The sequence below is a fragment of the Thermothielavioides terrestris genome, chromosome 1 (assembly GCF_000226115.1).
Source record: "Thermothielavioides terrestris NRRL 8126 chromosome 1, complete sequence".
NCBI lineage: Eukaryota > Fungi > Ascomycota > Sordariomycetes > Sordariales > Chaetomiaceae > Thermothielavioides > Thermothielavioides terrestris.
The window spans coordinates 8,406,706-8,431,205 of record NC_016457.1 but is presented as its reverse complement, the minus strand read 5'-3'; the positions used below and the strand labels follow the sequence as shown (position 1 = coordinate 8,431,205).

Sequence of the window (24,500 nt, the reverse complement as noted above, 5' to 3'; positions counted from 1 at the left end):
GCCAATTGTCGGCAATGTTTTTACAGCGTCAGTACCCCGCCAAGACCGCCAAGGGGTTTGCACTATCGCCACGGGTTAGCCACGGGTTAGTTCGCCGGGGGTACGGGGGGCGGCGCCAGCCCCCCGCTGGTTAGGGTGAGGGTTATGGCTAGGGTGCGGGTTAACTTCGTTTTCTTTTTTTTCAATTTGGTTGAGGTTTCGCAAAGTTGTTGCTACGAGTCTTTGCAATTCTTCGTTGTTGATGTTGCTCGAAGTCGTGGCGACCCCGCTCCCTCGCGGCAATTTGTAAATACTTGTAAGCGGTAGGTTCCGAAATTAGTCTTGGCGGGACCTCTTTAAGAATAACCGGTTGCCGACAGCCACTGAGATGCTGCGGGGACCGTCGCACAACAGCTGTTCACTACCTGTGAATGTATGCACATAAGGTGCATATTATCTGCACCTACAGCGCCGATCAAACGGCTGGTGCTCCTTCAAAGCGCCTCCCCCGCAGTGGTTCGCCATGCGCATTGCGCGCATGCCCCGTGCGAACTGTTGGTCTGCCCATTCATCATCTTCTGCAGAGTGCACAGTATGTACACACTGTTCCCCGAGGGCGAAAGGAAAAGTGGGTAGCGTGAGCTATTTCGCTGCCCCTCTCCATGGTGGGGCATGTTCTGGAAGAACAGAGGGCAGCGAAAATCCCTACCTCCCTTTCGCCCTCACTTCCTGAATCGAACTGACTTGCACCAACAGATCCTGCGACTTCAGTGCGCATGATATTTTCAGAGCCGATGGATGTATGGCCGGGCGCAACCCGCAAATGCTCATGCTTGTGTCACATTGGCCTTGCGGGATAATGGCCGAGGGGTTTGTGGGTCCGTTCAGGCCAAGGCTCCCAACAACTCAATCAACTCAATTTTGAGGCTCAGATTGGATTGAATTGCGTAGGCCGTGGCTGGATCTTAAAGAGGTCCCGCCAAGACTAATTTCGGCCAATTGTCGGCAATGTTTTTACAGCGTCAGTACCCCGCCAAGACCGCCAAGGGGTTTGCACTATCGCCACGGGTTAGCCACAGGTTAGTTCGCCGGGGGTGCGGGGGGCGGCGCCAGCCCCCCGCTGGTTAGGGTTCGGGTTAATGGTTAGGATTCGGGTTAAGGTTAGGGTGCGGGTTAACTTCGTTTTCTTTTTTTTCGATTTGGTTGAGGTTTCGTGAAGTTGTTGCGACGAGTCTTTGCGATTGTTCGTCGTTGATGTCGTTGATGTTGCTCGACGTCGTCGCGGCCCCGCTCACCCCTTGGCGATTTGTAAATACTTGTACGCGGCAGTCTCCGAAATTAGTCTTGGCGGGACCTCTTTAAGGATAACCTAGGCCGTGGTGCCGATTGAGTTGAATTGTGATTGATCAATTCGTGTCAATTCTCGTCAATCGCCACATATATCCCTAACCCTAACGGCCACCCACTTTGACCAGCTCCATTTGCATGCCAAGCCCAGAGAGTGGGGGAAAACAGGGGTTCGGTTGGTGGTGGCTGTGGTGGCTGTGGTGGCTGTGGTGGCTGTGGTGGCTGGCTGGGCTGGGCTCGGAGGCATCTTGCGAAGGCGCTAGGCCGAGAAAAGCGGGGCAGGTGGGGGGGTGCCAGGGGTATGCGGTCTTGGCAATCTAATCGATTCGAAACAACTCAATCCGAGGCCCAGAATTGACTGCCAACAGGGCCAAATTGCGTTGAATTGGATTGAGTTGGGTTGGATAGAGCTGAGTTGTTGGGAGCCAACTTCAGGCAGCCCAGCTTTTCGAGAGAATAGTGGAATGTCTGTCAAGGGAACTAGGATGCCTTCCGTTCGAGGGATCCGTATTCCGTAGTTGCAGTGGTATACGGATTACTTTACACCAATGTACGGCAAAAACTCCCAGGATGCAGCCCGAGGCGTGTCTAAGTCCTCGTTCCGGCTTGATAGGACTCGGCCCACAACTCGCTGAACCTGGGGGGGCTCGCTTGGTTCACTTCAGGGTCGACAACGATGTCACTGACGACTCGGTCTCTCTTTGTTGTTAGTGCCGTGAGTTAGCGTGCTGATGGCAGAGGTAGTAGGAACTAGGAGATGGGGACATACCAGAATTGAGTCCTCGTCCGTCTCCTCCCCACCATCGCCCTGGTGTGCTTGACCCGAGTTGCTAGCACTGGCTCCCTGCCCAGTTTCGTGGAACCCGGCGCCCGCGCCGGCAGCTGCGCCCGCGCCGTTGGACGGTCCAGCAGCCCCGAGCTCAGCGACGTTGACGGCGGACGCACTCGAGACGCACTTCCTCGCAGGCCCGTCGTACAGGGGGGGCGGTCCCCTCTGCTTCTCCTTGTCCTTGGAGCTGGCTGCCTGTTGGGCTTTGGCCTGCCCCTTCCTCCTGGCCGCGGCCTTGGCTCTCTCCCTTTCCTTCACCTTGGCGATTAGACGCTTATTGCTCTGCGCCACCCACCCGCGGGTGACGTCGTCGCCTTGGGTGTCTACCACTGTTGACGCCGGGGTAGTGAGTCTATGAGTCTTTTGAGCCGTGGCCGAGGTGCTGGGTGAGGGAGACAACTAAGTCCAGCCTACCTCTGTATCCAAATCTCCTGATCGCCTCTAGCTTCCTGATACGGGGGAGCGCTTGATCGGCGTTGTGGCAACGCGGCCGGGGTTTCGCGCTTCTAAAGTGTTTGATGATTCGATCGCCCTTCAATGGGTCTGTGTCGAACCGGTGCACCACGCCGGTGGCGTCCTTGTTGCGCTCGCATCGGATGACAAAGTAGCCGCGCCCTAAACCAGAATGCTGGAAGATGAAGTCCTGATCCTGCACCTCATCTGCGTCTATCGTACGCATCCTCGTCTGCGGGAGACGAAGCACGGTCAGCAGCAGGGTGGTGGCGCGAGGGAAGATCGTAGAAGGGGATATAACGTATCGCAGGCGGATGAATAAAAGGGGCATAAGAGAGAATGTCACACGCTTACCGGCGCTCGCGAGCCCTCGTCATCCTCGTCCCCCTCACCTCTCTCGGAATCAGAGCTTGGGAGCTCATAAATGCTCCGCAAATCGTAGCCGTGGCGTGCCGTGCCGCGCCGGGGAAACCCAAGCCCGCCGACGCCGTCCTGGGTTTGAGTCAGGCTTGCCCGCTGAATCTGGCAACGGTCAGATTTACATGAGGTCGGCCAGGACAGAGCCGACATTCCCATCGGTTGCTGGTGTGAACCGCATGGAGTACGTACCTGTGCCGCCGCGCCGTTCCTGGTGGCAGCGTCTCGACCGGGATCCTCGTGCTGGTCATTGGAATGATGGGAATCGGCAACACCTTCGTCTGGACCGGGGGAAATGGAGATGATCTCGGGCTCGACAATACGCACGTCGTCGAAATGGTATCTCGTGTGCAGGCGCTTGGCGACGTTTCCGGCCACATCTCTAGCCGTAGGTATCCTGTTGCACAGCTGTGCGGCTCCCTCCTCGTCGCCAGTGATACCGGCCATGATGCTGGCAGACATAGCCGTCCTTCTCTCCATCCACTTCTCGAGCCAGTCTTCGATGGCCCGGAGTATCTCGTCTTCGACAAGCATGGACTGTTTGTCGATGAAAGATTGCCACATTTCCTCCAGGCCGCGGGTGAATGACTTCTCCCATGGGGTTGGCATATCCATAGTGTATTGCTATTGGGAAGGTTAGCGGCGTGCTAGCAGTGCTGGGGAGGGAAAGGCGGAGCAAAGCTGGAGGGGAGCCCAACGTGGTTGTGTCGGTAGGGACAAGCAGGCGGTTGGGATGAGGAGAGAACAGACACCGATATACAGAACAAGAAGAAGAAAAAAAACAAATAAAATACAAGAAACGAGCGTCATTGAAAAAGGAAAGGAAGGCTCTCGAGATTTGCCTTGCCGAGGCAGCCCACGCGTGACAAGGCTGCGGAAGAGCCAGGGTGTTAGACGCCAGTGGGCAAGCCCTTGTCAGGTGGCGGTACGGAGAGGCGTTTCGGGTACGGACGCTCATCACCAATGGATTTAAACACGACGGCCAACAGCTTGGCTGGAGGTAGGGTCGAACGGCCCGGCCGGGCCCAGCGTGCTCTCAACGTCCTTTGAAGATCCGAGGCAGGGCGCAAACTCTCACACCAGCTCTACTTAGACCGGCGGCAGGCCTCCGAGGTGAACAAAGAATGCGTGTGCCAAGCCACACTCCAACCCTGTAACCGATCAAAGGTGCCGGGCAGACCGGCCGGGAGCGGCGCAGGGCTGCGGCAGGCCGCCGGGAGGACCACGGCTATCGTCCCGCGCCAAGGTGGCACGGGGGTTCACCGCGCCCTCATGAGCTCCCGAGTCCATGATTGGCAGAACCCGAACAAACGATGAATTTGGCGGGATCGAGATACACTAGAGTACAGCTATTATATATGAACTATAACTATCCCTTCTTGCCCATGAATTGACATTTCCAAGACGCATACACGAGACGACCTCCGACTTATTTGCTCCCTTGAGCCAGTACGTTCAGCCCCTTATCCTCATTCACCATCTTCACAAACATGCTGTTAGGCATGAACGTCGTGCTGAACCAGCAGAGCGTGGCGGCAGCGCCGCGCCAGACGTAGCTGCTGCGGCCGCCGGTGATGTCGCTCACGAGGTTCCGCGCCGTCACCTTCGGGTCCTGCTTGTTCTTGTAGATCAGGCCCTTCTTCTGGCGGTCGATCGTCTCCCAGATCTTCTGGTACCGCGAGCCCGGCGGAAGCACCAGGTCGGGCATCCCCGCGTGGGCGTTGGTCGCGCAGCCGCCCAGCATCACCGTCAGCACCCGCACCCCGAAGGGCTCCAGCTCCACGCGCATCGTCTCGGACAGCGTGGTGAGCGCTGCTTTGGAGCTTGCGTACGTCCCTGCAAGGGCGGTCAGTCCACAGTGTCCAGGATCTGTGTGTTTTTCTGTTGAAAGGACATATTCGACGGGTCTCACCAGCCCAGGCGAAGTTGCAGACGGCCGACACCGACGAGATGTTGCAGATTGCCCCCTTCGCGTTGATGACCATCGGCGCGAACGCCTGCATGACGGCGAGCGGCGCCCAGACATTCAGGTCATAGAGCCGCTTCGCTTCGTCGATGGGCGTGTCCAGGAGCGGGAGGGTGTGGTCGGCGCCGGCGTTGTTGACGAGGACGTCGAGGCTCCCGCCCGTGGTCTTCTCGACCGCCTTCACGCAGGACTGGATGGACTCGGCCGACGTGACCTCGAGCTCCAGGACCTGCACGCCTGCCATGCCGCTGAGTGCGCCGGCCTTGGCCGGGTTGCGCAGCGTCGCGAAGACATGGAAGCCTCGGGCGGCGAAGGCTTCGGCTAGGTGCGACCCAAGCCCGCCGTAGCTGCAGCCGGTGATCAGGACTGTTTTTTGCAGCATCTTGAATGAGTTGGATCCCGGGATTTGGCTTTCTTACATTCTGCGAGTGGGTGTGGGCAGGACGAGCCATTTCAATGAGTTCACTTACACGGACTCTTCCGGGGCAGATCCCGTATCGACCGGAATTCGGTGCGCCAAGTCCGGCTCAGTGCCACACCACCGAGTGCTTTGTGTGGAGGAAAGTCCGTCAGACCCACATGTCACTCGGACTCCCTTCCTCGGAATCTCCTCCGCTCTCTCCGGAGCGTGGACAACCCTCACTCCCGGAGCACCCACGCGACCGCGATGATTCCTGCGGATTCGCGGACTTTGCGAGGCATCTCTGCGCCGAGAGCTTGAAGCGTGGTTTGCTTTTGCAATAGCGATGGAGAGGAATGGATCAGCCCCTGCCCGGACGAGTACGTATGGCCAGGCCTGCATGCAATGTTTCAAGGCCAAGTGCCGATGCCTACCTCGTCCCGGCGGTGGTGGATGCGAAAGGTCGGCGGTCAAGTCTCTTTGTCTGCTTCTTCTCTCGAGACAGACCAAGGGGCTTAGTTCTTCAAGCATGTACAGGACACGGCTGACATCCCCGCAGATGCTTTCGCCTCGGGAAAGACTGCCAGCCGTCAGAGGCGGCTCGCAGGCGGAATGCTCAGAAAACAGCAGCGCAAGACGCGCGCATTGCCCAGCTAGAGGGCAAGATTGACCTTCTTTTCTCCACGATACAGTCCCTGGTCAGCTCCTCTGGAACTGCGCCCCATGGGCTCCAGCTTCGCCAGGAGAGCTCGTCAAACTCCACGGCTAACGCGAGGAGCACCCCAAGTGACTCCTCTGGCCCGAGCCCCTCTGGCCCGAGCCCGGTCACCGATGGCGGACCAACGCCTGCTTCCGGGGCATCCTCGATGCGCATTCTGACGCCCGGCTTCCCAACATCAGCTGAGGCGGAGGAAGCTCTTCGGTTCTTCAGGTCCCAAATGCTACCCTGCTTTCCGTTTCTCACCTTGCCCCCCAGCCTCACAGGCAGTCAGCTCCGCGACGACCGACCGATTCTGTTTCAGGCCATTCTCACGGTCACGACCTTCTCAGCGCAAAGAAGGCTGCCCCGGATCGAGGAGCTGAAACAGCTCGTCTTCAACTCTGCTCTGATGAGCAGCCAGTCCAGCATGGACCTGCTGCTGGGACTCCTGACGTACATCGCCTGGAGCACCGACGCTTTCCTTGGCAGAGCCGGTCTGCTCTCCCGCCTCATGGTGCTCGCCATCTCGCTGGTGTACGACCTGCGGTTGTTCAAGCCCTCACGGCCCGACGTGCAGGCCATCGTGGCGTACACCCAAGGCTTCCCCGACGATGACCCCGGCGCGGGGGATTTCATGGAACGGCAACGAGCTGTCCTAGCCTGTTTTGTCTTGAGCTCTCAGTGAGTCTATACTCAAGCGCTGTTGGATAGTGTGCTGCTGGCCTGGGGAAGCAGAATATGGTTGGTTCACTGACGCTCGCGCTCGGGCAGAATCTCGTGTCACTTTGGACGCATCGACGCTCTGCGGTGGACGCCGCAGATGGAGGACGCTCTGCGTGTCGTTGCCGCGAACAAGTCCTGTCCAACAGACGAGACCTTTGCCGCGCAGGTGCGCTTGCAGCTGCTCACGCACAGAGCAGTCCAGGTGCGGGAGCAGCACGACGCCGATTCGGATCGCTTCCGCGGTGGAGGAACGCCCACTTCTTCCTCCATTTCCGGCCTTCTGTACCTCAACACCCTGCGCACAGAGCTGCAGGCACTCAGAGCCTCGCTGAACCTAGGTAAGCTCGGCCGAACTCCCCGCTGCGCGCCAAGGCAAGCTCATGCCGTCTTCTCTCTCACTTCAACGCCCTTGCTGACGCACCACCAACCCACCCCAGACGCCGACCACCCTCAGCCCTGGCCCGCCGACCTCCTCGGCGCACACGCATACTACACCGCAGTCTACCTCGACCAGACCGCCCTCTCGCTCTCACCACCACCACCACACCCACCCCCACAACCTCGTACCCACGGGGGACCGACCTCCTCATCTGCTCGCAGCACCGCCGCCGGGGCAACGCCGGGGCTGGAGCGGCTGACCGCGTTCCACCGCAGCGCGGAATCCATCGCAGGCTGGCTGGCCACGTTCCGGCGCATGCCGGCGTCGCGCTGCCTCGCGCTGCCCTCGCACTTCTGGACGCAGGCGGTCTGGTGCAACGCGGTCCTCAAGCACCTCTCCACGCACCCGGACCCGGCGCTGGACTGCCGCGCGGTGCGGAGCCGCGTCGACCTGCTGACCACGCTGGACTGGATGGTCGCCAAGCTCGAGGCGGTCAGCGCCGAGGCCGCCGGCGGGCCGGGGCTGGTGTCGAGCGACGATCTGTTCAGGCTGCTGGCCAGGCTGTTTGGGAGGGCGCGGGTCTGGGCGGAGGCAAGGTGGGATTTGTCGACGGCGCTGCCGCAGGGGCAGGCCGGTCTCGGGGGCCAGCAGGCTGGGCACGGCGCGGATCATTGCGTAGTGGGGACGGGGCAAGTAGATGGTCGGGTGCCGGATGTGGAGGACATGTCGTGGATGGACTCGATGGATCTGGAGAATGACAAATGGCTGGAGGATGTCCTAGGCTGGTCGCCGGCCACGACGTAGGTCTCTGGCTCGAGGGTGGTGCGAAGTCCGCCCCCCCCCTGAAGACGCCTACCTAGCCTAGAACGTGGGATACCCGGTGCTAGACCCGGAAGGTGATCGACATTAAATGCAGCGACAAACGGAGCGAGCGTGCCGAATGGCCTGGCATTTGGTAAAAGACTCGCTTGGCGCTTGATAAATTCTCTTCGTGATCAGTTGGAACGGCTGCATCCACACACAGGAAGCGGCGCCAAGCGCACAACCCACACCAAGCTCATCCTGCCGCAGTGACGCTAAACAGGGCTGAGGCTGAATCCAGAGATGGAAGTGAAGCGAAGCCTCAGACGATAGCAAGAAGCAATGAGAAGGTTGTCCATCACGAAACAACCCCACCACGCATTTTATGGATTCCCATCGTACCTATCAGCAGCAGCAGTGGCAGCAGCAGCAGAGCTCGCCAGGGCAGCCACATAGCGTCGAACCGACCAAAGCACAAGAACACGATAGGACCCCGGTTGCTTTTCCCAAACACACACAGAAACCAAATACCCCTAGAGGACCCGCCAAACAAAATCCAAGACAGGTTATTAGAAATGTAATACCGGGCGGAGTTAGAAGGGGTAGCGGCGCAAGTTAACGGGAGTGCACGTGAAGTAGCAAACCAGAACCCCTGTACGCCGTCCGGACTCATAAAGAGAGCAAAGTAAGGGAGCAGACGAGAAAGGGTGGCAATGGGGCGTGAAAAGGGAAGTAGGATAACAGGGGAAGTAAACGAAAAATAAAAATAGATAAGACGGGAGGAAAGAAAAAAAAAAAAAAAGCAAGCAGGAAGATAAAAGAAGAGGCTCAGTAGAACGCCCTCGAGAGCCGTGATACCGCCAACATGACGCTATTCCCTCACCCTCCCTCGACCCCTTCCCAACCCTGCACTCGCAGCACTCTCCCCAACCCGCACGACCTCGTCCCCCTCCTCCCCCTCAGGCACGTCGCCGCCGCCGCCGCCGACCCCGAGCCCCACAGTCACGCTCCCAGCTGAGCTCAATGCACTGGCGCTAACAGCTCGCAACCGTCCTTCCTCCGACGGCCGCGACGCCCAAGCCCCATGATGGTCGTCGTCTTGGTGGTGGTGGTGGTAATGTTGTTGGTGCTGCTGCTCGTCCGTGCTGCCCTCCTCTGTCCGCTTGGCCGCGGCGGCGTCCTGCACCAAGCGCTCCAGCTCGCGTACCCGCCGGCGCAGCGCCTCGTTCTCGCGCTTGATTTCCTCCAGCTCGGCGCGGCGCAGCGCCGTCTCCTCGAAGCGCGACGTGGCGGGCAGGATGCCGGGCGACAGCTCGCTTGGGGCGGCCGTGGAGGCGGGGGTTGTCGCGGTGTTGCTGCCCGAGTGCGAGCGCACGGGCGGGGCCGGCGCGGGCGGCCGCGCGGTAAAGTAGCCGGATGGTAGGGAGCTGGGCTCGCCGCCCATGCGGTTGTGATGGTGGTGGTGGTGGTGCTGCTGTGTGTAGCTGCCGGAGAGGGAGTGTGAGGCCGGGGATGGCGAGCCGGCTCGGCTGCGGCGGGAGGCGCTGCTGTTCTGCCGGCTGAGGGCCGTGCCGCCGCCAATTGGAATAGCCATGGCGGGCTGGGCGGCGGGGCGCACAGGCACGGGCGAGGAGATGCCGGCCAGGGATGCGGTTGACACGGAGCCTGCGTTGGCGGTGAAGCTACGGGCGCTGGCACTGGAGGAGGTGCGGTGGTGGCGGACGGGCTGGTAGTGGCTGGTTCCGAGGCTGCTGTGCGAAGCGTCGGCCCAGGCGGCGGGCTCGGCAGCCGAGGTGCTCGCCGAGGCGGAGGAGGCGTTCGAGACGACCGAGGCGTTTTGGGCTGCGCGGAGGATCGAAAGTTCGCGGGTGAGACGGTTGACCTAGACCGCAATCAGCACGGGCTGGGCGGTATGTAGGTATGCATATGCACTCGACGTATTCGAATCCTCACATACCACCGCCTCCTGTTCCTTCTCCAGCTGCAGGTGGAGATCGGCGGCCGTCAGCGGGCGCGGGTGCCGCAAGGGCCCTGGACCGGGGCCGACGCCGGTGTTGTCGCCCATGGGGAGGGCCGGAAGGGACGGAAAGGAGCTCGCTGAGGGGACGCGCGGGGATGGCAGAGTCGACGACGCGGCAGAGGCGTTGACCGTGCCCTGGTTCGACGGGAGGATATGCAGCGAGGGCGAACGGGGTGCGGGCGGCGGCGGCATTTGTTGCGAAGATGGCTGGCGCGACGCGTTCGCGAGGTAATGAGGGGAGGGCGGGACCGAGTTGAGATCAGGCATGGCGGCGCGCGGAGGACTGATGACAATGACGATGATGTGTGATGATGGTGAAGATGGCTGACGGTGGTACTCGCTGCGTTACAGAACAGCCGAGTGCGTGAACAAAGCAAAGCCTCTGAAAGCACGGCGGCTGCTGATCGGCCAGCCAAGCTGTCGGCTTGCTTCAAAATCGGGGGCCGAGGCAATGGGGGGTTCAAGCAGACAGAGATGGAGATGGAGCGCGGAGCAGAAATGAGAGGCTCACAAAGTCGCGCCCAAAACAAACACGCGCAACGAATGGCATGGTAATGTGGCCGTTCATGCGGCGGCCACGTCGAGTCGAGTCGGCAAGTCGGCTTGCGGGAGGGTGGTCTCCCCGGCCGGGGTCCCGGTCGGAGAAGGTGCGGATGTGCAGCACCGAATGATTTCCTTTGAGGAAGCTCAGCGAGCCCCACCTGCCCGCTCGGGAGTTCACTAGTGTGAGAGCGAGTGGGTCGTCCCAAAGCCGGACTGGTGAGTGGGCCCTCTCGCAAGGGGCACTGGGCGACACTGGCCCCAACGCTCAGCGGACAGGGGTTTCGAGTGACGGACAATGATGTAATGCCTTCAGTTGACCAGACGGGAGGGGTGCTCAAGCGGTGATGTCGATGCAAGCTACCTATATAACTTAGTACAAAGAGATTGCACTTCTTGTCCTGCTCTCAGCTCGATACGTAAAACTCAGCCCAGTTCATTTTCGAGCAATTCGCACCAGCAAAGTGTGTCACAACCCCTTCCCTCCCCTCGCAGCTCCCACCTCGCACCTCGCATGGATGCAGGGACGCATGGATGGAGCATGCAACTGACGTTGACCTTTTGAGTCTTGTCCCGTCCGGCACCGGTCCTGCGTACGCAGTAGCTACCGACTACCCAGCTTTATCACACCAACACCACCATGCCCGAGATGCCTGAGCGCGGCCAATCCCCTCCGCCCGAGAGGTCGTCGGGCAAGCAGATGCACGACGTTCCCGCATCCGGCAAGGGGACTGACGACGCCTCGCACAAGGAGGACATCAACAAGGAGGCTCTCGAGGTGGGCAGAGCCCTCCCCCCCCCGATCAAGCATTGCGGTCGGCTGACTCGTCTGTACTTCTGCACTCCGCAGCATCTGACATCCAACCCCCGGGGCCCGATGGAGGACGAGGTCGAGCGGAAGTTTGCAAAGACAGCTAAGCCGAACGTGTGAGCAACGTCGGTCAGTCTACGGAATAGGGGCAGAATGGAGAGCACCAGCAAATTATTATAAGGGAACGTTCCATAGCTTCTCAAATGTCTTATCGAGAAGACCATGCTTCTGCGATTTTGATAACGGATTGGGTATCCTGCATGGATTATTCCATACTGCGCACTGCGAATGGGCTGTCATTAAACCATTCGAAGCGCCAAGCCAAGCCATGCTGTCGGTATCCGTCTGTATCCGCTCGTCTGTTGCGCAGCACAACGGTCTGGCTGCAATGGCCAGCATCATGTTACGCCGTCTTCCGTTTGTCCACTATCCTGTTTGGTTCGCTAAACAACCGCCATTTCCCGCCCCGCATCCCTGCTGTGGAGATGACGACATGGTTCGCCCCTCCCCTGCTGTAACGAACGCTTCCCCTCTTCCCTGAATGGCAGTGCGACCACGCGTCCCATTTCCTTGACTGCAATCTCCTCCGTACATATATCCGCAGCTTTTCGTCCCGGCTGTCCTGTCAACCTCATTTTCGCCGAAGATATCCTGAGCAGTTGCATTCCTCGACTCTGCAGCCTCCCACGCGCACTTGAACGTTGCCGATACCTCGACACCCCGGCACCCCGCAGCCCCGCAGACCAGCAAGCAGCGGCCTCCCTACCACTGACCTTATTATCGTCCATCATCGCCGACATGGCCACCACAGTCCACGTTAAGAACATTGGCGGGAAGGCCAGCGATGAGGAAATCAGCAACTTTTTCCAATTCTGGTAAGCTAGCTTCGCCCACATGTCCTCGTCCTCCACCCTCCCGCCCGCGAAGCTAACCAACCGCCCGTGCAGCGGCAAGATTTCCTCCATCGAGATCACCAGCGAGGGCACCGGCGAGCACGCCACCAAGAACGCCACCGTAACCTTCGAGCTGCCCACCGCGGCCAGCACCGCCCTGCTCCTCAACCACACGACGCTCGGCGGCAACGAGATCGCCGTCACCGGCTCGGCCCCGGCCGACGCCACGCCGTCCTCGCGCGACCCGCACCGGCAGGACTCCCCGCACCTGAGCCAGGAAGAAAAGCCGCGGGCGCGGATCCTGGCCGAGATCCTGGCGCACGGCTACGTGGTGGCGGACCAGGGCCTGCAGAAGGCGATCCAGCTGGACGAGCAGCACAACATCTCGTCGCGCTTCGTGGCCACGCTGAAGCACCTGGACGCCAAGACGGGCGCGACCGACCGCGCGCTGGCCGCCGACGCCAACTACCACATCTCGGCCCGCGCCAGCTCGCTGCTGACCGGCCTGAGCTCGTACTTTGAGCGCAAGTCGCGCGACACCGAGGCCGGCCGCCGCCTCGTCGCCTTCTACACCAACAGCCAGAAGCAGGTCCAGGACATCCACGCCGAGGCCCGCCGCCTCGCCGAGCTGAAGAAGGAGCAGGAGGGCGGCGGCAAGTTCTACAAGGGCCTCGGCCTGGACAAGGTGCTGGGGAGCGTGCACCCGTCCTTCGCTACCGCCGCCGCCGCCGCGGAGAAGCCGACCGAGGGCAAGAAGAACGACGAGGTGCCCGGCGGCGCGCCCGCCCATGCGGTGGCGGCCGAGTCTGCGACGACGCCGGCTGCTGACGCGAAGGCCGGTGCTCCTGAGGTTATTCACTAGCTGCTTTTCTGCTAAAATACCGTGGTGGTTCCTCATATTGTCGTTGTTTCCCATGTCGTGGTGACTGGTTTGGTGGCCGGGATGAGGAAGGGATCTGAGCCATTGCGCCCTGCTTTTTTTCATGGTCTTCTTTGCGGTGAAGCTTTGGGGTGCAACCAACGAATTTGTCTAAGTACCCAGCAGGCACACCAGCCGCAGTGAGATACCGGCGGCTCACTGCCAAAAATGAACTCGGCGGCTCGCCGATTACACCACCCGTTTGTCTCTCTTCCATGCTGTAAAAGACGAGGTTTCTCTAACCGCTATGTCACGGAAGGCCATCTCACTCGCAACGAAAAATCTCTACTCGGTATTCAGGTCATGCGAAATGGATATAAGATAAATCAAATTAGGTATATACTAGCCGGGCAATGCAAGAACTGCTTTTAGACGCCCGGCAACGGCTCAACTCACAGTGCACTAAGACTAGCAAACAAGAAATGAGTGTCTAGAGTTACCCAACCCAGTCTAAAACGTCGCTGCGCTTGATCGACCAAAAACGCCGAGCGCGGAGGCAGGTAAGTAGTGCATGACAAAGGAGATCTATCGTATCCTAAAGGTAAGGGTTTGGTTGCTGTTCCGCCCCCTATCATGGAGTGGCGCCAGATCGGTGTCGGTCACCGCTTGTTGTAGTTCAGGAATCGGCTCTAAAACATGTGATGAGCAAACCATTCGGGTGTCTTCAGCCAGGTATGGTGACGAAAAGTGTGTTGGGGGAGGGGAGATGGGGAACGAAACGCACCGCAAGGAACAGGATGATCAAGTTGCTCCCGATATACGCAATGTAGATGCCCAGGTCCCGCCAGCGGTTGTCGAAGCTCAGGCCGAGCGGCTGGTAGAACTCGTCGCCCACCTTGTAAGCGCAGTACTCGCAGTCCTGCGTGTTGTTGCTGACGAGGTAGCCGGCGCCGCCGCGCTCGAAGAACGGCTGCATGTACTCGCCGCACGTGGTGTTGCTCGGCGCCCGGAACGCGTTGAGCTCCGGCGGGCTGCACTGCACGGGCACGTCGTGCAGCGCGGTCACCACCATGCCGCCGATGAGGCGCGTGAACGGGTTGAGCTGGTACAGCCAGGTGCGGTAGCCGGCCGGCATCTGCGGGGCGGGGATGGTGACGCCGCAGAACAGGGAGAAGGTGACGAAGATGAAGGGGTCGAACTGGGACGAGACGAACAGCGAGGGCGTCAACGCCGAGAGCGCTTGCCCCAGCGTGACCGAGAAGATCTCGGTGATGAGGATGATGAAGAATTGGTATCCGGCCCGCGACGGCTCGGGCTGCAGGCCGGGGATGTAGTAGAGGGGGAGGAAGAACGAGACGGCGCACAGGACGCTGTACGGCATCTCGGCGACGAGCAGCGACGTCGCGAACACGAAGGAGCTGTACATCTTGGACGACTGCTCCCGGAAGAACAGCGCGCGCTTGACGTGGTACATAACCTCGATCTGCGAGATGATCAAGGCGGGCAGCACAGTGACCTGGAACATGACGAAGACCTTATACTGGAGCGACTGCCTCGAGTTGTCCAGATTGAGGTAGGTCAAGCCGGTCAGCAGCGCAATGACGAAGTGGTTGAACAGACGGGTGAAGAGGTAGTTGGGGGTCCGCCAGTGCGCCAGGTTAGCACGGTGGACAACGACCTTGACCTGGTGCCAGAAAGGCGAGGCATACTCCTTCTCGAGCTCGGGGCGGCGCTGCGCACCGGCTGCCTTGCGGGCTTCCTTCATCTGCGCAATGGTATCCTTGACGTTGGCAAGCTCCGGGCTCTCGGCCCAGATGTCTGCCCAATCGCGGTTGCCGATGCGGGGGGAACTGCCGGCGCCGATGGCTTCGAGCATGAACTCGGCAACGTTGTCCGAAGCGCCCGCAGTGGCCCCGTGCCGGCTCAGATAGTCTCTCAGCACGCAGGCGTCCTTGCCGATCTCGCCGAAATAGACGCAGCGCCCACCAGACTTGAGGAGCAGCAGCCGGTCGAAATTCTCAAAAAGAGCGGCGTTGGGCTGGTGGATGGTGCAGAGAATGGCCTGGCCGGCGGCAGCGAGCTTCTTCAGAAAGCGGACAATGTTGAAGGCGCTCTGGCTGTCAAGGCCAGACGTCGGCTCATCGAGGAAGAGGAGAAGCTCGGGCTTGGCGGCCAACTCGACGCCGATCGTAACCCGCTTGCGCTGCTCGACGGTCAGACCGGCCTCGGGAGTGCCAATCACCGCGTCGGCGAAGGTCTCCATCTCCAGAAGCGCGATAATCTCCTCGACGTAGCGGTACTTCTCCTCGCGCGGAGTCTCGTACGGCTGGCGCAGGTCAGCCGAGAACCGGAGGGCCTCGCGGATGGTCTGCGTAGGGTCGTGGACGTCGAGCTGCTCAGCGTAGGACGTGCCGCGCTGGAATTCCTTGCCTGGCTTGACGCCGTCGACCAAGATGTCGCCTGTGATGACGCCAATGTTCTTTCTCGCCGCAAGGACGTCCAGGAGAGTCGTCTTGCCTGCCCCCGAAGCGCCCATCAGAGCGGTAAGCTCACCGGGCTTGACGTAACCAAATACATTGTCTAGCAAGCGACGAGTGCCACCGGGCACAGGGACGTCGTAGCAAAGGTTCTCCCATGTGAGAATGCTTTCCGACTTGATGTTCAGGTCTGACGACTCTGACTCCTCCGCACGAGCTCTGCGCTTCTCTTCCCTCTTGCGGAGCAGCTCGGCGTTGAGCCTTTCCCGTTCCGCATTCGGCTTCTGGAACACCTTGGCCCGGTTTCCGCCCATGCCGTGGCGGACGAACTCTCCAGCAACGATGTTCATGATCAGGAAGAAGACGATGATGGCTACCACAATACCCCAGTCGCGCCAGAGGAGCCCGCGCTGGTAGGAGAACCCCTTCTCGAGGTAATCGTAACCGCTGATCTCAAGATTTCCCGGCTTCGACCCCGCGAGAGTGCAAACCTGATTGTTGATGTCTGTGTACCCCGGGCCTGCAGGGATCAGGGACTCCGCCGTGCAGGTCATGTTCGAACGGGAGAATTCGTTTTCCATCAAGGCGCTAAAAGTGAGACCGACAATATTGATGTAGTAAATCCATCGCAGCCACACCTTCTCGGATTGATACTCTATTATTCCAGTACGTCAGCTATGTACAACCTTCCCCTCCTATGAAGACATCGTGCATGATAGGACTTACGGATGAGGTAGCCGGCAGTGGTGATCATCAACGTGATGCCGACTGTCGCGAACTTGACAGCGTAGTCGAAATCGGGCGAGATGCAGCCCAAGATGCGGAAGAAAAGAGTCATGCACAAGTTCGCCGACAGAAGCAGCAGGTAGAAGGTAAAGAAGGCGCCAGCGTTCCGTGCCAGATTCGTCATGAAGTAGACAATGAGTGAGAAGACGAGGACTTGGGCGGCGGAAAAGATCTGGTCCACGAAGATCTGCGCAATCCACAAGGCCGAGGGCCTGTGGAATGCGTACGCCCGGTGCTTGTTGACCACGGCGCGTCCCGTCATGGTGCCAGCCAGCTCGGAAAAGGAACTGAAGATGTTGTGTAGGAGAGCGATGAAGAGCAACCCGCCTTTGCTGAAAGCGCTAGCGGACGTCTGACCCAGGTTCAAGTACAGGGTTCCGAGGACAATGGCGATGATAATATTCCTCGCCCTGATTTAACAATGCGAGTTAGTACTTCCATGATCGCGACAGCGGGAGCAAGCAGACTGTCTCAGGGGCAACGACTAAGAGCTACCCAAAACCGTGATTCGCAGGAACAAAGAAGACAAAAAATAAAAATAAAACATCGGGTTTGACTGACCAAGAGAGGACAAGTGCGAGCACGTCTTGCTTCTTGAGCAGGAATTGTCGCTTCATCAGCGCCCATACTTGCTGGTGGAACCCGACCGAGTAGGCAGCCTTCTTGGAAGCGCCACGGCGCTTCTGCTCGCGGACCGCGATGCGGAAGTCCTCGTACCGTTCGGCCTCCTCTGGGAGCCTCTTCTTGTATTCAGCCATCTCTTCGTCCAGGGCCCTGGCGAACTTCGACTCCCTGAAGGCCGCTTCAAGTGTGGCGGGGCTGTGTGGCGCATTTTCGGCGGAGCGGCCCTCCTGATACTCGCGCTCATACGCGTCTGTGCAGCCAGTAACGTAGTCGGGAGTGGTCTGCCGGGGCCGGGGGAGGAAGCCGAGTCCCTCGAAGTACGCCCTGGCCTCGGAAGCAGGACCAAAGTAAACTTGTTTGCCTTCGTCAATGACCAGGACCTTGTCGAACAGCTTGTAGATGTTCTCGGATGCCTGGTACAGCGAGACGAAGGTGCTGGTCTTGTACAGGTCGGTTTGCACGCGGAGAGACTTGATGAAGTCCAAGGCGGTCGAAGCATCCAAGCCGCGAGTGCTGTTGTCCCAGGACAGAATGCAAGCGTTGCTGACCAGCATTTCGGCAATGGACACCCGCTTCCTCTCGCCACCGGAGACGCCGCGAACGAAGGGATTGCCGACAATCGTCTTGCGGGTGTGCTCAATGTTGAACATCTTCAACAGAGTTGTCACGACCTTCTCCTTGAACTGCTGTCTGGTGAGGCCGGCAGGGAGCTTGCCCGGCATCTTGACATCGAGCGCAAATCCGAGAGTCTGCTCGACGGTGAGAGTCGGGTGGTGGATATCGTCCTCGTCGTTGTACAAGGCCTCACCCCGGTACTGCAGGAACTCCTTGTCGGTGAACGGGCCGTACAGTACCTCGCCAGTTACTGCGGTGTATCCGTACCGCTGGTTCGCGATGGTCTTGAGGAAAGTAGTGCAGCCAGAGCCGGGCTTGCCCAACACGAGAATCATCTCGCCCGGTTTGCAGACACCCCTAAAGTTGTCCAGGAGCGTGACCTCGACTCCTTTCTTCCCAAAGCCTAGCATTTGTCGAATAGGAGTAATGACATCGAAGAAGTCGATGAAAGCATCAGGAAAAGTCTTGACATAGTTCGTCTGTCCGCCTATTCCCTTGACCGTGAGACCGTCCCAGTAGACCCCGATGTGCTTCGGCCGAATCCCCGCCTCCCTCTCGGCGGCCAGGTCGCCTCGCAGGACTGCTTCCAGATCGAATTGCTCAAAGGTCTCCTCGGACGCGGGGAATCCGCCCTCGAGCTGGCTCTTCCTGTCCTCTCCATGGCTGCGTGGCTGGCTAGCACGCGATATGCGGGATAGCTCGCGCTGCAGCTCGGCGAAATCGGCCGTCGCCTGGCGGACAGAGACCCCAGTCGGGCGAGTCGAGCCATTCGGGTTGTTGCGCCGGGCCTCTTCGCTCAGATCTTCGGCGTTCCGGGCGGTCGAGGAGGTGGTTGGCCGAGATTGCGAAGAAACGGTGACCTCGTGGGTAGCAGGCTCTTTGAGGTCCACCTGCTCCAACCCGGCATCCATTTTGCTGATCTCCTGGGGAGTACCGCAGCGATGTAGAGGTGGCCAGTGTGTCTCTCGGATATCGGCGACAGCAAGCGGGTGGGAGGACTGCTTCTCCAGCTGTGAAAGGATATGGAGTTTGAGTGGGAAAACAAACAAATACGAAACAAAAAGACAGTCACAGTCACGAAGACTCAACAGGTGAAATAAGGAGAGCTTGTCTCATAAACGAACTAATGAGTGGGCGCTGGAGAGAAAACACCGTCGGAGAAGAATGCAGAGGCAGGCTCTCTCTAAACTCCTCGCGTTGTTGGTGTTGCGGCAGTCCTCGGACAGGAAAGGAACAAACCGCAGAGACGACGGCACCTCCAACCTCTGGACGATAATAAAAGGAGGAAAACGATAAAAGTAGGAAAACGCGGCCCAGGAAAAAAGCCAGAGCAGAAACGCTTGGCAAAGCTCCAATTATTACCAATCCAAGGTCGGAATTCCGACCCAACATTGACCAATCCAGCGCTAGAACCTTGCGAGCTTTGAGTTTGCGGCTCGTGGGCCGCCGGGAGTGAGCTAGCCGTGCTGTATCCTGGTGTATTCGGTATTCCGAACATCAAGTATTGCGTATTGCATGGTGGGCGGTATCCACAGAGATGGGGGCATTGCATCTCTGGGCAGGACCTTGGGCTCCCCGCCGGCAACTGTCGGGGATAACGGCGACATGCTCGGGTATGAGGCGACGCTGCGGAAACAGGTTCTGGGTTCCTGTGTTGGAAGGTGCCATCTGTTCTAATCTTCAAGGAGCGGGTGAGACTCACACGCCGAGGTCCCAGTGTAGGCCGTGGAAAGACGGATCACAGCCAGTTACTGGTACTTGGGTAAGAGAGGAAGCGGAGGAAGACCAGCACGGCGTGGTTGGGGGGAAGAGTGAGCCCGGAGAGCGTTCGACTCATCCGGCGATGTGGGGAATCACGTATCATTGGTCAATGCGGCCTTGATGCGGTTGGTCCACCCGGGTGCCGGCGCGGAACGATCCTGCATGTGCGGATGCGGAAACCGGGTGCCGAGTGTTTCGGGTGACAGCAGGGAGCATGCTCGGCCGACGGCATCAGCGCCGGACATAGTGTAGGTAGGTCAGGTAATTACTGTTGTCTTCAGAAAAGCCTGCCGCCAGCGAGAAATGGTGCAACAACCCATTACATATTCTAGGAGAGGAAGCGGATGTGACATGACTGCATCATTATGCGAAAGACCACTGCGGGCGAAAGCTGCTACTCAACTTGTGAGGCATGGCGGGAAAGGTGAAAAAATTCGGTGGATACTGTGGTATGGTTGCGATGGATTGGGGCCTTTGCAGGTCGGATATGGAGACCGCCCCCACTGCCCACAAGATCCGAAGTGAGAGGTGGGGCAAGCCACAAAGGTGCCCCAGCCGAACAACCAGGACGGTTGGCAGGCAGCCAATGAGGCAGGAAAGTGTTCCCACAAGCCATGCCTGCAGCCACTCAGCTCAGGGCCCTGCGTCCCGGAGTTTAGCCGGGAATCCTTTTGTGATGGAAGCGGCAGCTCAAATCGGGAAGGAGGCAGTTCTCGTGTCTTCCGTGCGGCTCGCCCTACCGCCCTACCGTCGCGCGCGGAAGTCAAACCTGGAAGCATCAAAACGCCAAGTCTTCGAAAGGGGCCGGTCTCCCCATTTGTCTCCTGAATCAAAGGCTCCACAATCAAGGGCTTCATGGGCGTCGCATGGAACAGCCAGCAATTTGAGGCAGCCCGCTGTATTCTCCAGAAATTTCGACCTCGTGAATACACAGTACACCATAGACGGTGTAAGGCCTTACACGACGCTATTCCTGTGTTGTATCGACTTGAATACGGAGAACGATCTCTGTCCATCCGGACCTGTGCCGGCCTGCCCACGGATTTCAAGAACTGACCTACATACGTCTTATTGGATATCACCCAAGTTCTCAACGCTGTAAAGGCCGACAAGCTGGATACCTGGCATGTGCAGTGACCCTTACACCAAACATGTTTGAACCACAAATTACATTCCACAGTCTATGAAACCGTCCATGTCTTATCCCGCATGCCCAACTCACAACCCATGATGCCGCTGCAACAACAGATCCCGCAATCCGCATATTCAACGACTCGCCCCGCTCGTATGAAGGAAGCTGATACACTCACCGCACGGGGAAGAGAAATTGACCGTCCCATCCTCCTTCGAGAACGCCTCTCCCCTTCTTACCTTGCCTTCCACCTCCATCCTCCCTGGGCCTAATGCACGGCCATACCCGACCGCCGCAACGCCAAACCGTGTGTCTCTTCCCTGGCAACCCGCCCCCAAGATCCAGGGTAAAAGACTTTACGAACGCCGACAATGCTTAGCTGGGGTGGACGGGACGGAAGCTGCTCTAGATATATCCCTTTCTCCTGCGCCCCACCGCCACGAGTGACAAACCGGGACCTGTGGCGCAGTGGTTCCGCGCCGCGACTGTTTCCGGAGCCCATTAGAGCTCCGACTCGGCCCCGTTGGCATCGAGCGTCATGGGACTCCCGTTCTGCCGCTGCCGCTGCCTCTGGCTCAGCCGGGGGTGGGGGGTCGGACGCCTTCTCGAGGAGGTCCTCCCGCCGGCGGGCCGGTTCATGGTCTCGTCGTCGTCTTCGTCGTCGGCGTCCGAATCGGTGCCGTGAGCCTCGGCGAAGTGGCGCGCCTCGTCCAGCACGTCCGGGTCGTCGGGCTTGTCGCGCAGCCACTGCATGCGCGGGCCCGAACGCGACATCTCCGATACCCGGAAGCCGTAGATCTTGGGCTCGTAGATCTTGCCGCGACCGAGGCCCGGCGCGATGTTGCGCCAGTACATGCCGTTGACCATGACCTGCTCGTCGGGCGACCGGCCCAGATTGGCCGCGGCCTCGGCGGCCGACCGCGACAGGTCGTACTCGGGGAAGGTGAGGAGGAAGAGCGCGCCGAAGGTGCGGCCGAAGAAGGCGCCGTCGACCGTCTGGAAGCGGCTGTTGGGGGGAACGTAGACGTCTAGGCAGGACGGGCAGAACAGCTTGACCGTGTCCTCGCCGGGTATGTCCGAGAGGCCGACGGGCAGCGTCCTGGTCTGGTTGCAGTTCGTGCGCGGGCAGACGCCGAAGTGGCCCAGCTCGTACTTTTCCGACATTTGCTGGATCCCGGCGCGCGAACAGATGAAGCGCTGGTGGATAAGGCCGTACAACAACTCGGCGGACGATTCGATCACGGATAGGTCGCTGGCAGTGCGGCTGTGGTGTCTCCTCTCGCCGCGTGGTCGCCCGTCCCTCCCATCTCCGGATACCTCCTCTTCATCTTCTTCCTCTTCGTCCTCTTCGTCCTCATCGTCTTCGGGTTCGACGTCCAGTATCATCTGAGCAGCGGGATCCCAAGGTCAGCATTCGCAGGCAGTGCTCCATGGGACGAGCCGGGCAGCGAGAGCAGTAATACCTCCAACGCTTCCTTGTACATGGCAACCTGGTTCTGCAGGCCGGTGAGGTTGAAGTCATCCTCGATGAACTCCTCCGACACCTCGGCGAAGTACTCGTGGCCGAGCAGTGAGCAGAAGGAGGAGATCCACGACTCCGGGGTTCCCGAAGACGTCGACATGGTGGCAGGGGCCGTACGACTGCGGGATCGCGGGTGCGCCAAACCAGGAGTGGGGCGGGGGAAGGCGGAAGCTGAGGGTTGGGGATGGGGTTTCAGCGGATGGTGGGAGATTCCGCTTACTCGGCCGTCGCGTGGGCGTGGGCGTGGGCAGCTCGAGGTTCTTATGATGCTGGCATGATTGAGTGCGCACAGGGTTAAATACGTTGTGGCGCCAGCGAGTTGGTGCACACGGATCTCGATCGCTACGATTGCTGGTTGCCGCCTCGCGCTCGTCGATTTTTCGACGTTGGGGCGTGGTGGTTGGTGGGTTGTTGTTCCCCTGCCGGCTGCCAAACTTCGGCCTGCTGGTGGACTGCCTACTTGGTCCGTGCGCCACAGGCACCCTCCGCCAGGTTCGCTTGGTTTCGCTTCGCCCCGCAGAGTCAGGTCAGCCCCGCAGCCAAGCCTGCAAGGATTGAAATGAGGTGCGAGGGCGCATCACGTGCCGTCGCGTTTCTGTCCACGCGTCGAGCCGCTCCTTGGTAATTCACAGTCGATTCGCCTTGCCGATGGAATCCGTTGCCGACTCGGCCACACTCGGCTACGCGCTTCTGCAACCCCGGCTCCCGCAATGCACCACGCCTGGGCGCTGCCCCGTTTGCGTCTGCGTTTGCCTTTGCCTTTGCCCTTGCACCCTTCAAGCCGATTGCTTGCCAAGCGGCATGTTTCGGTCTCAGCCGAACCCGAGTACCAGGTTCGTGAAGTCAGGTCGCCCGTCGATCTCGGTTCCTTCCACCACATTGTTGTCTCTGCCCGGCGACAGGCTGTCGTCTTCCGCAACCAGGTTCAGGCAGACGACGTCTCCGGCCTGCAGCTAGCCGACCGGCTCGATCATGTTGGAACAGGCGACGGCGATCGCAGTCCCGGCATGCCCGCGGTGGCCCTGCCGGCGTCTAGCAAGTGGTTCGCACCTGCGGGGAAAGATGGCTTCCCGGACATGACTTCTCATCTTAGAGGACATCTGCAATCCCACTTCGTGCCGTACGAGCTGCTGGCCCCCGGAGTAGGAGACGAAGTTTTCTCGGCTGCCAACAGCCTCGGCCGATTCTCTCGCTGGCTGTCCGTCTCCAGCAATCCTCTGTACCGAGCCCTCCATCAGGTACTGTTGCAACAGATCCGCCCTGGCCATGATGAATCCATGCCCCTTCAGAAAAAGGACGGCCCCGTCCAATTCATCCGGTTCAGCGCCCCGCTCGCCCTGCTGGACGCAGCGGTAGAATATAACAGGGAGCACCCCACCGACTGCATCTCAACCCTCTACATCGCCCAGGTGCCCTTATCCGACCTGCCCGAGGCGCTCCGTTCCGACGTCCCGACGCCGCGGTGTCTCGCCGAGCCGCCGGCCGGCGACGAGCCCCTCTACGCGCCCGACGTCTACACCAGCAGCCTCTGGCTCGGCCTGACCCCGACGTACACGCCCTGGCACCGCGACCCGAACCACAATCTGTTCTGCCAGCTCTGTGGGACCAAGGTTGTCCGCATGATGCCGCCGTCGGCCGGCGAGGACCTGTTCAGGAAGGTCATGGCCGGTCTGGGAAAGCCCGTCGCCAGTGTCGCGATCCGAGGCGAGGAGATGATGATGGAGCCTGAGAGGCAGGCCTTCCTGGACGCCGTCTGGGGTGCGCCCCCGCGCGAGGGTATGCTAGAAGTCACGCTGAACCCGCGTGACGTGATGTTTCTCCGCACCGGCTGGTGGCACAGCGTCAGGAGCGTGGGCGATCCGGGGCGGCTCAATGCTTCCGTCAACTGGTGGTTCCGGTTCAGGGATCTTCGTCGTCCGGAGCGCGGGGGCGGTGCCAAAACAGGCACTTGACAACGGCCTCTCCGCATCCTAATAGTTCTTTTCTTCAACCAAGGGAACCCGCCCGATACGCAGCAGCAGAGAACCGACAAAAGGCAGCCAATTATACCACGAGGCCACTCCCCCTCGCTATCCCACCACACAGGGCATAGCCAGTCGAGTACGCAAGGCAAACGAGGGCAGTCCCGGGATACAGTCAAACCTCACTCCGTCATCCAATAAGTTATTAAAATTGTCGGCTGCATCCTCTCAAGAATCAATTCAAACTTGTATTCTTTCTGATCAGGGCCGTGCTGAAGCAGGCCTGCGCTACCTTGCCTTTTCCTCCCATCTGTGTCTTCATCTATCACCACTGCATCAGCAATTCCAGCCCATGAATACCTGTCACCCATATCCCACAGTGCGTCTCGCATTGAGAGCGTGTTGCAAGCTGAGAGAAGTTGACAGGTGACCAAGGTCAGTCCCGGACAGGCCGCACGGGGGCACACTTCCTTCTTCATCGTGATCCCATCGCGTAGTTCCGCTA

The 24,500-nt window shown here is 59.8% G+C and overlaps 9 protein-coding genes across 9 annotated transcripts; 4 read left to right on the top strand and 5 right to left on the bottom strand.

Annotated features, from left to right (window-relative positions):
* Nucleotides 1-1,914: 1,914 nt before the first annotated feature.
* THITE_2126725 (uncharacterized protein) lies at nucleotides 1,915-3,640 on the bottom strand (the record flags this gene model as incomplete). Its single annotated transcript, XM_003650662.1, has 5 exons — nucleotides 1,915-2,025; nucleotides 2,096-2,484; nucleotides 2,570-2,840; nucleotides 2,963-3,130; nucleotides 3,218-3,640. 5 exons carry the CDS (start codon nucleotides 3,638-3,640, stop codon nucleotides 1,915-1,917), a joined length of 1,362 nt encoding a protein of 453 aa, XP_003650710.1.
* An 814-nt stretch (nucleotides 3,641-4,454) lies between these two features.
* On the bottom strand, nucleotides 4,455-5,373 carry THITE_2041110 (uncharacterized protein; the record flags this gene model as incomplete). Its single annotated transcript, XM_003650661.1, has 2 exons — nucleotides 4,455-4,861; nucleotides 4,938-5,373. The coding sequence occupies 2 exons, from the start codon at nucleotides 5,371-5,373 to the stop codon at nucleotides 4,455-4,457; spliced, it is 843 nt and encodes a 280-aa protein (XP_003650709.1).
* Nucleotides 5,374-5,621: 248 nt separating this feature from the next.
* Nucleotides 5,622-8,777, top strand: THITE_2061081 (uncharacterized protein). The gene is made up of 4 exons (XM_003650660.1): nucleotides 5,622-5,853; nucleotides 5,951-6,772; nucleotides 6,863-7,152; nucleotides 7,252-8,777. The coding sequence occupies exons 1-4, from the start codon at nucleotides 5,738-5,740 to the stop codon at nucleotides 7,995-7,997; spliced, it is 1,974 nt and encodes a 657-aa protein (XP_003650708.1). The 5' UTR covers nucleotides 5,622-5,737; the 3' UTR covers nucleotides 7,998-8,777.
* THITE_2110472 (uncharacterized protein) lies at nucleotides 8,767-10,377 on the bottom strand. Its single transcript, XM_003650659.1, has 2 exons — nucleotides 9,952-10,377; nucleotides 8,767-9,876 (listed from the first exon to the last, which is right to left on the bottom strand). The coding sequence occupies exons 1-2, from the start codon at nucleotides 10,279-10,281 to the stop codon at nucleotides 8,866-8,868; spliced, it is 1,341 nt and encodes a 446-aa protein (XP_003650707.1). The 5' UTR covers nucleotides 10,282-10,377; the 3' UTR covers nucleotides 8,767-8,865.
* Nucleotides 10,378-11,203: 826 nt separating this feature from the next.
* Nucleotides 11,204-11,485, top strand: THITE_2142287 (uncharacterized protein; the record flags this gene model as incomplete). The annotated part of the gene is made up of 2 exons (XM_003650658.1): nucleotides 11,204-11,332; nucleotides 11,405-11,485. The coding sequence occupies 2 exons, from the start codon at nucleotides 11,204-11,206 to the stop codon at nucleotides 11,483-11,485; spliced, it is 210 nt and encodes a 69-aa protein (XP_003650706.1).
* A 417-nt stretch (nucleotides 11,486-11,902) lies between these two features.
* Nucleotides 11,903-13,578, top strand: THITE_2061075 (uncharacterized protein). The gene is made up of 2 exons (XM_003650657.1): nucleotides 11,903-12,240; nucleotides 12,313-13,578. The coding sequence occupies exons 1-2, from the start codon at nucleotides 12,164-12,166 to the stop codon at nucleotides 13,118-13,120; spliced, it is 885 nt and encodes a 294-aa protein (XP_003650705.1). The 5' UTR covers nucleotides 11,903-12,163; the 3' UTR covers nucleotides 13,121-13,578.
* THITE_2110465 (uncharacterized protein) lies at nucleotides 13,510-18,666 on the bottom strand. The gene is made up of 4 exons (XM_003650656.1): nucleotides 16,942-18,666; nucleotides 16,321-16,790; nucleotides 13,902-16,249; nucleotides 13,510-13,806 (listed from the first exon to the last, which is right to left on the bottom strand). The coding sequence occupies exons 1-4, from the start codon at nucleotides 18,528-18,530 to the stop codon at nucleotides 13,777-13,779; spliced, it is 4,437 nt and encodes a 1,478-aa protein (XP_003650704.1). The 5' UTR covers nucleotides 18,531-18,666; the 3' UTR covers nucleotides 13,510-13,776.
* A 2,200-nt stretch (nucleotides 18,667-20,866) lies between these two features.
* Nucleotides 20,867-22,451, bottom strand: THITE_2110463 (uncharacterized protein). The gene is made up of 2 exons (XM_003650655.1): nucleotides 21,976-22,451; nucleotides 20,867-21,898 (listed from the first exon to the last, which is right to left on the bottom strand). The coding sequence occupies exons 1-2, from the start codon at nucleotides 22,132-22,134 to the stop codon at nucleotides 21,014-21,016; spliced, it is 1,044 nt and encodes a 347-aa protein (XP_003650703.1). The 5' UTR covers nucleotides 22,135-22,451; the 3' UTR covers nucleotides 20,867-21,013.
* Nucleotides 22,452-23,041: 590 nt separating this feature from the next.
* Nucleotides 23,042-23,986, top strand: THITE_48214 (uncharacterized protein; the record flags this gene model as incomplete). Its single annotated transcript, XM_003650654.1, has 2 exons — nucleotides 23,042-23,188; nucleotides 23,330-23,986. 2 exons carry the CDS (start codon nucleotides 23,042-23,044, stop codon nucleotides 23,984-23,986), a joined length of 804 nt encoding a protein of 267 aa, XP_003650702.1.
* Between the last annotated feature and the right edge of the window lie 514 nt (nucleotides 23,987-24,500).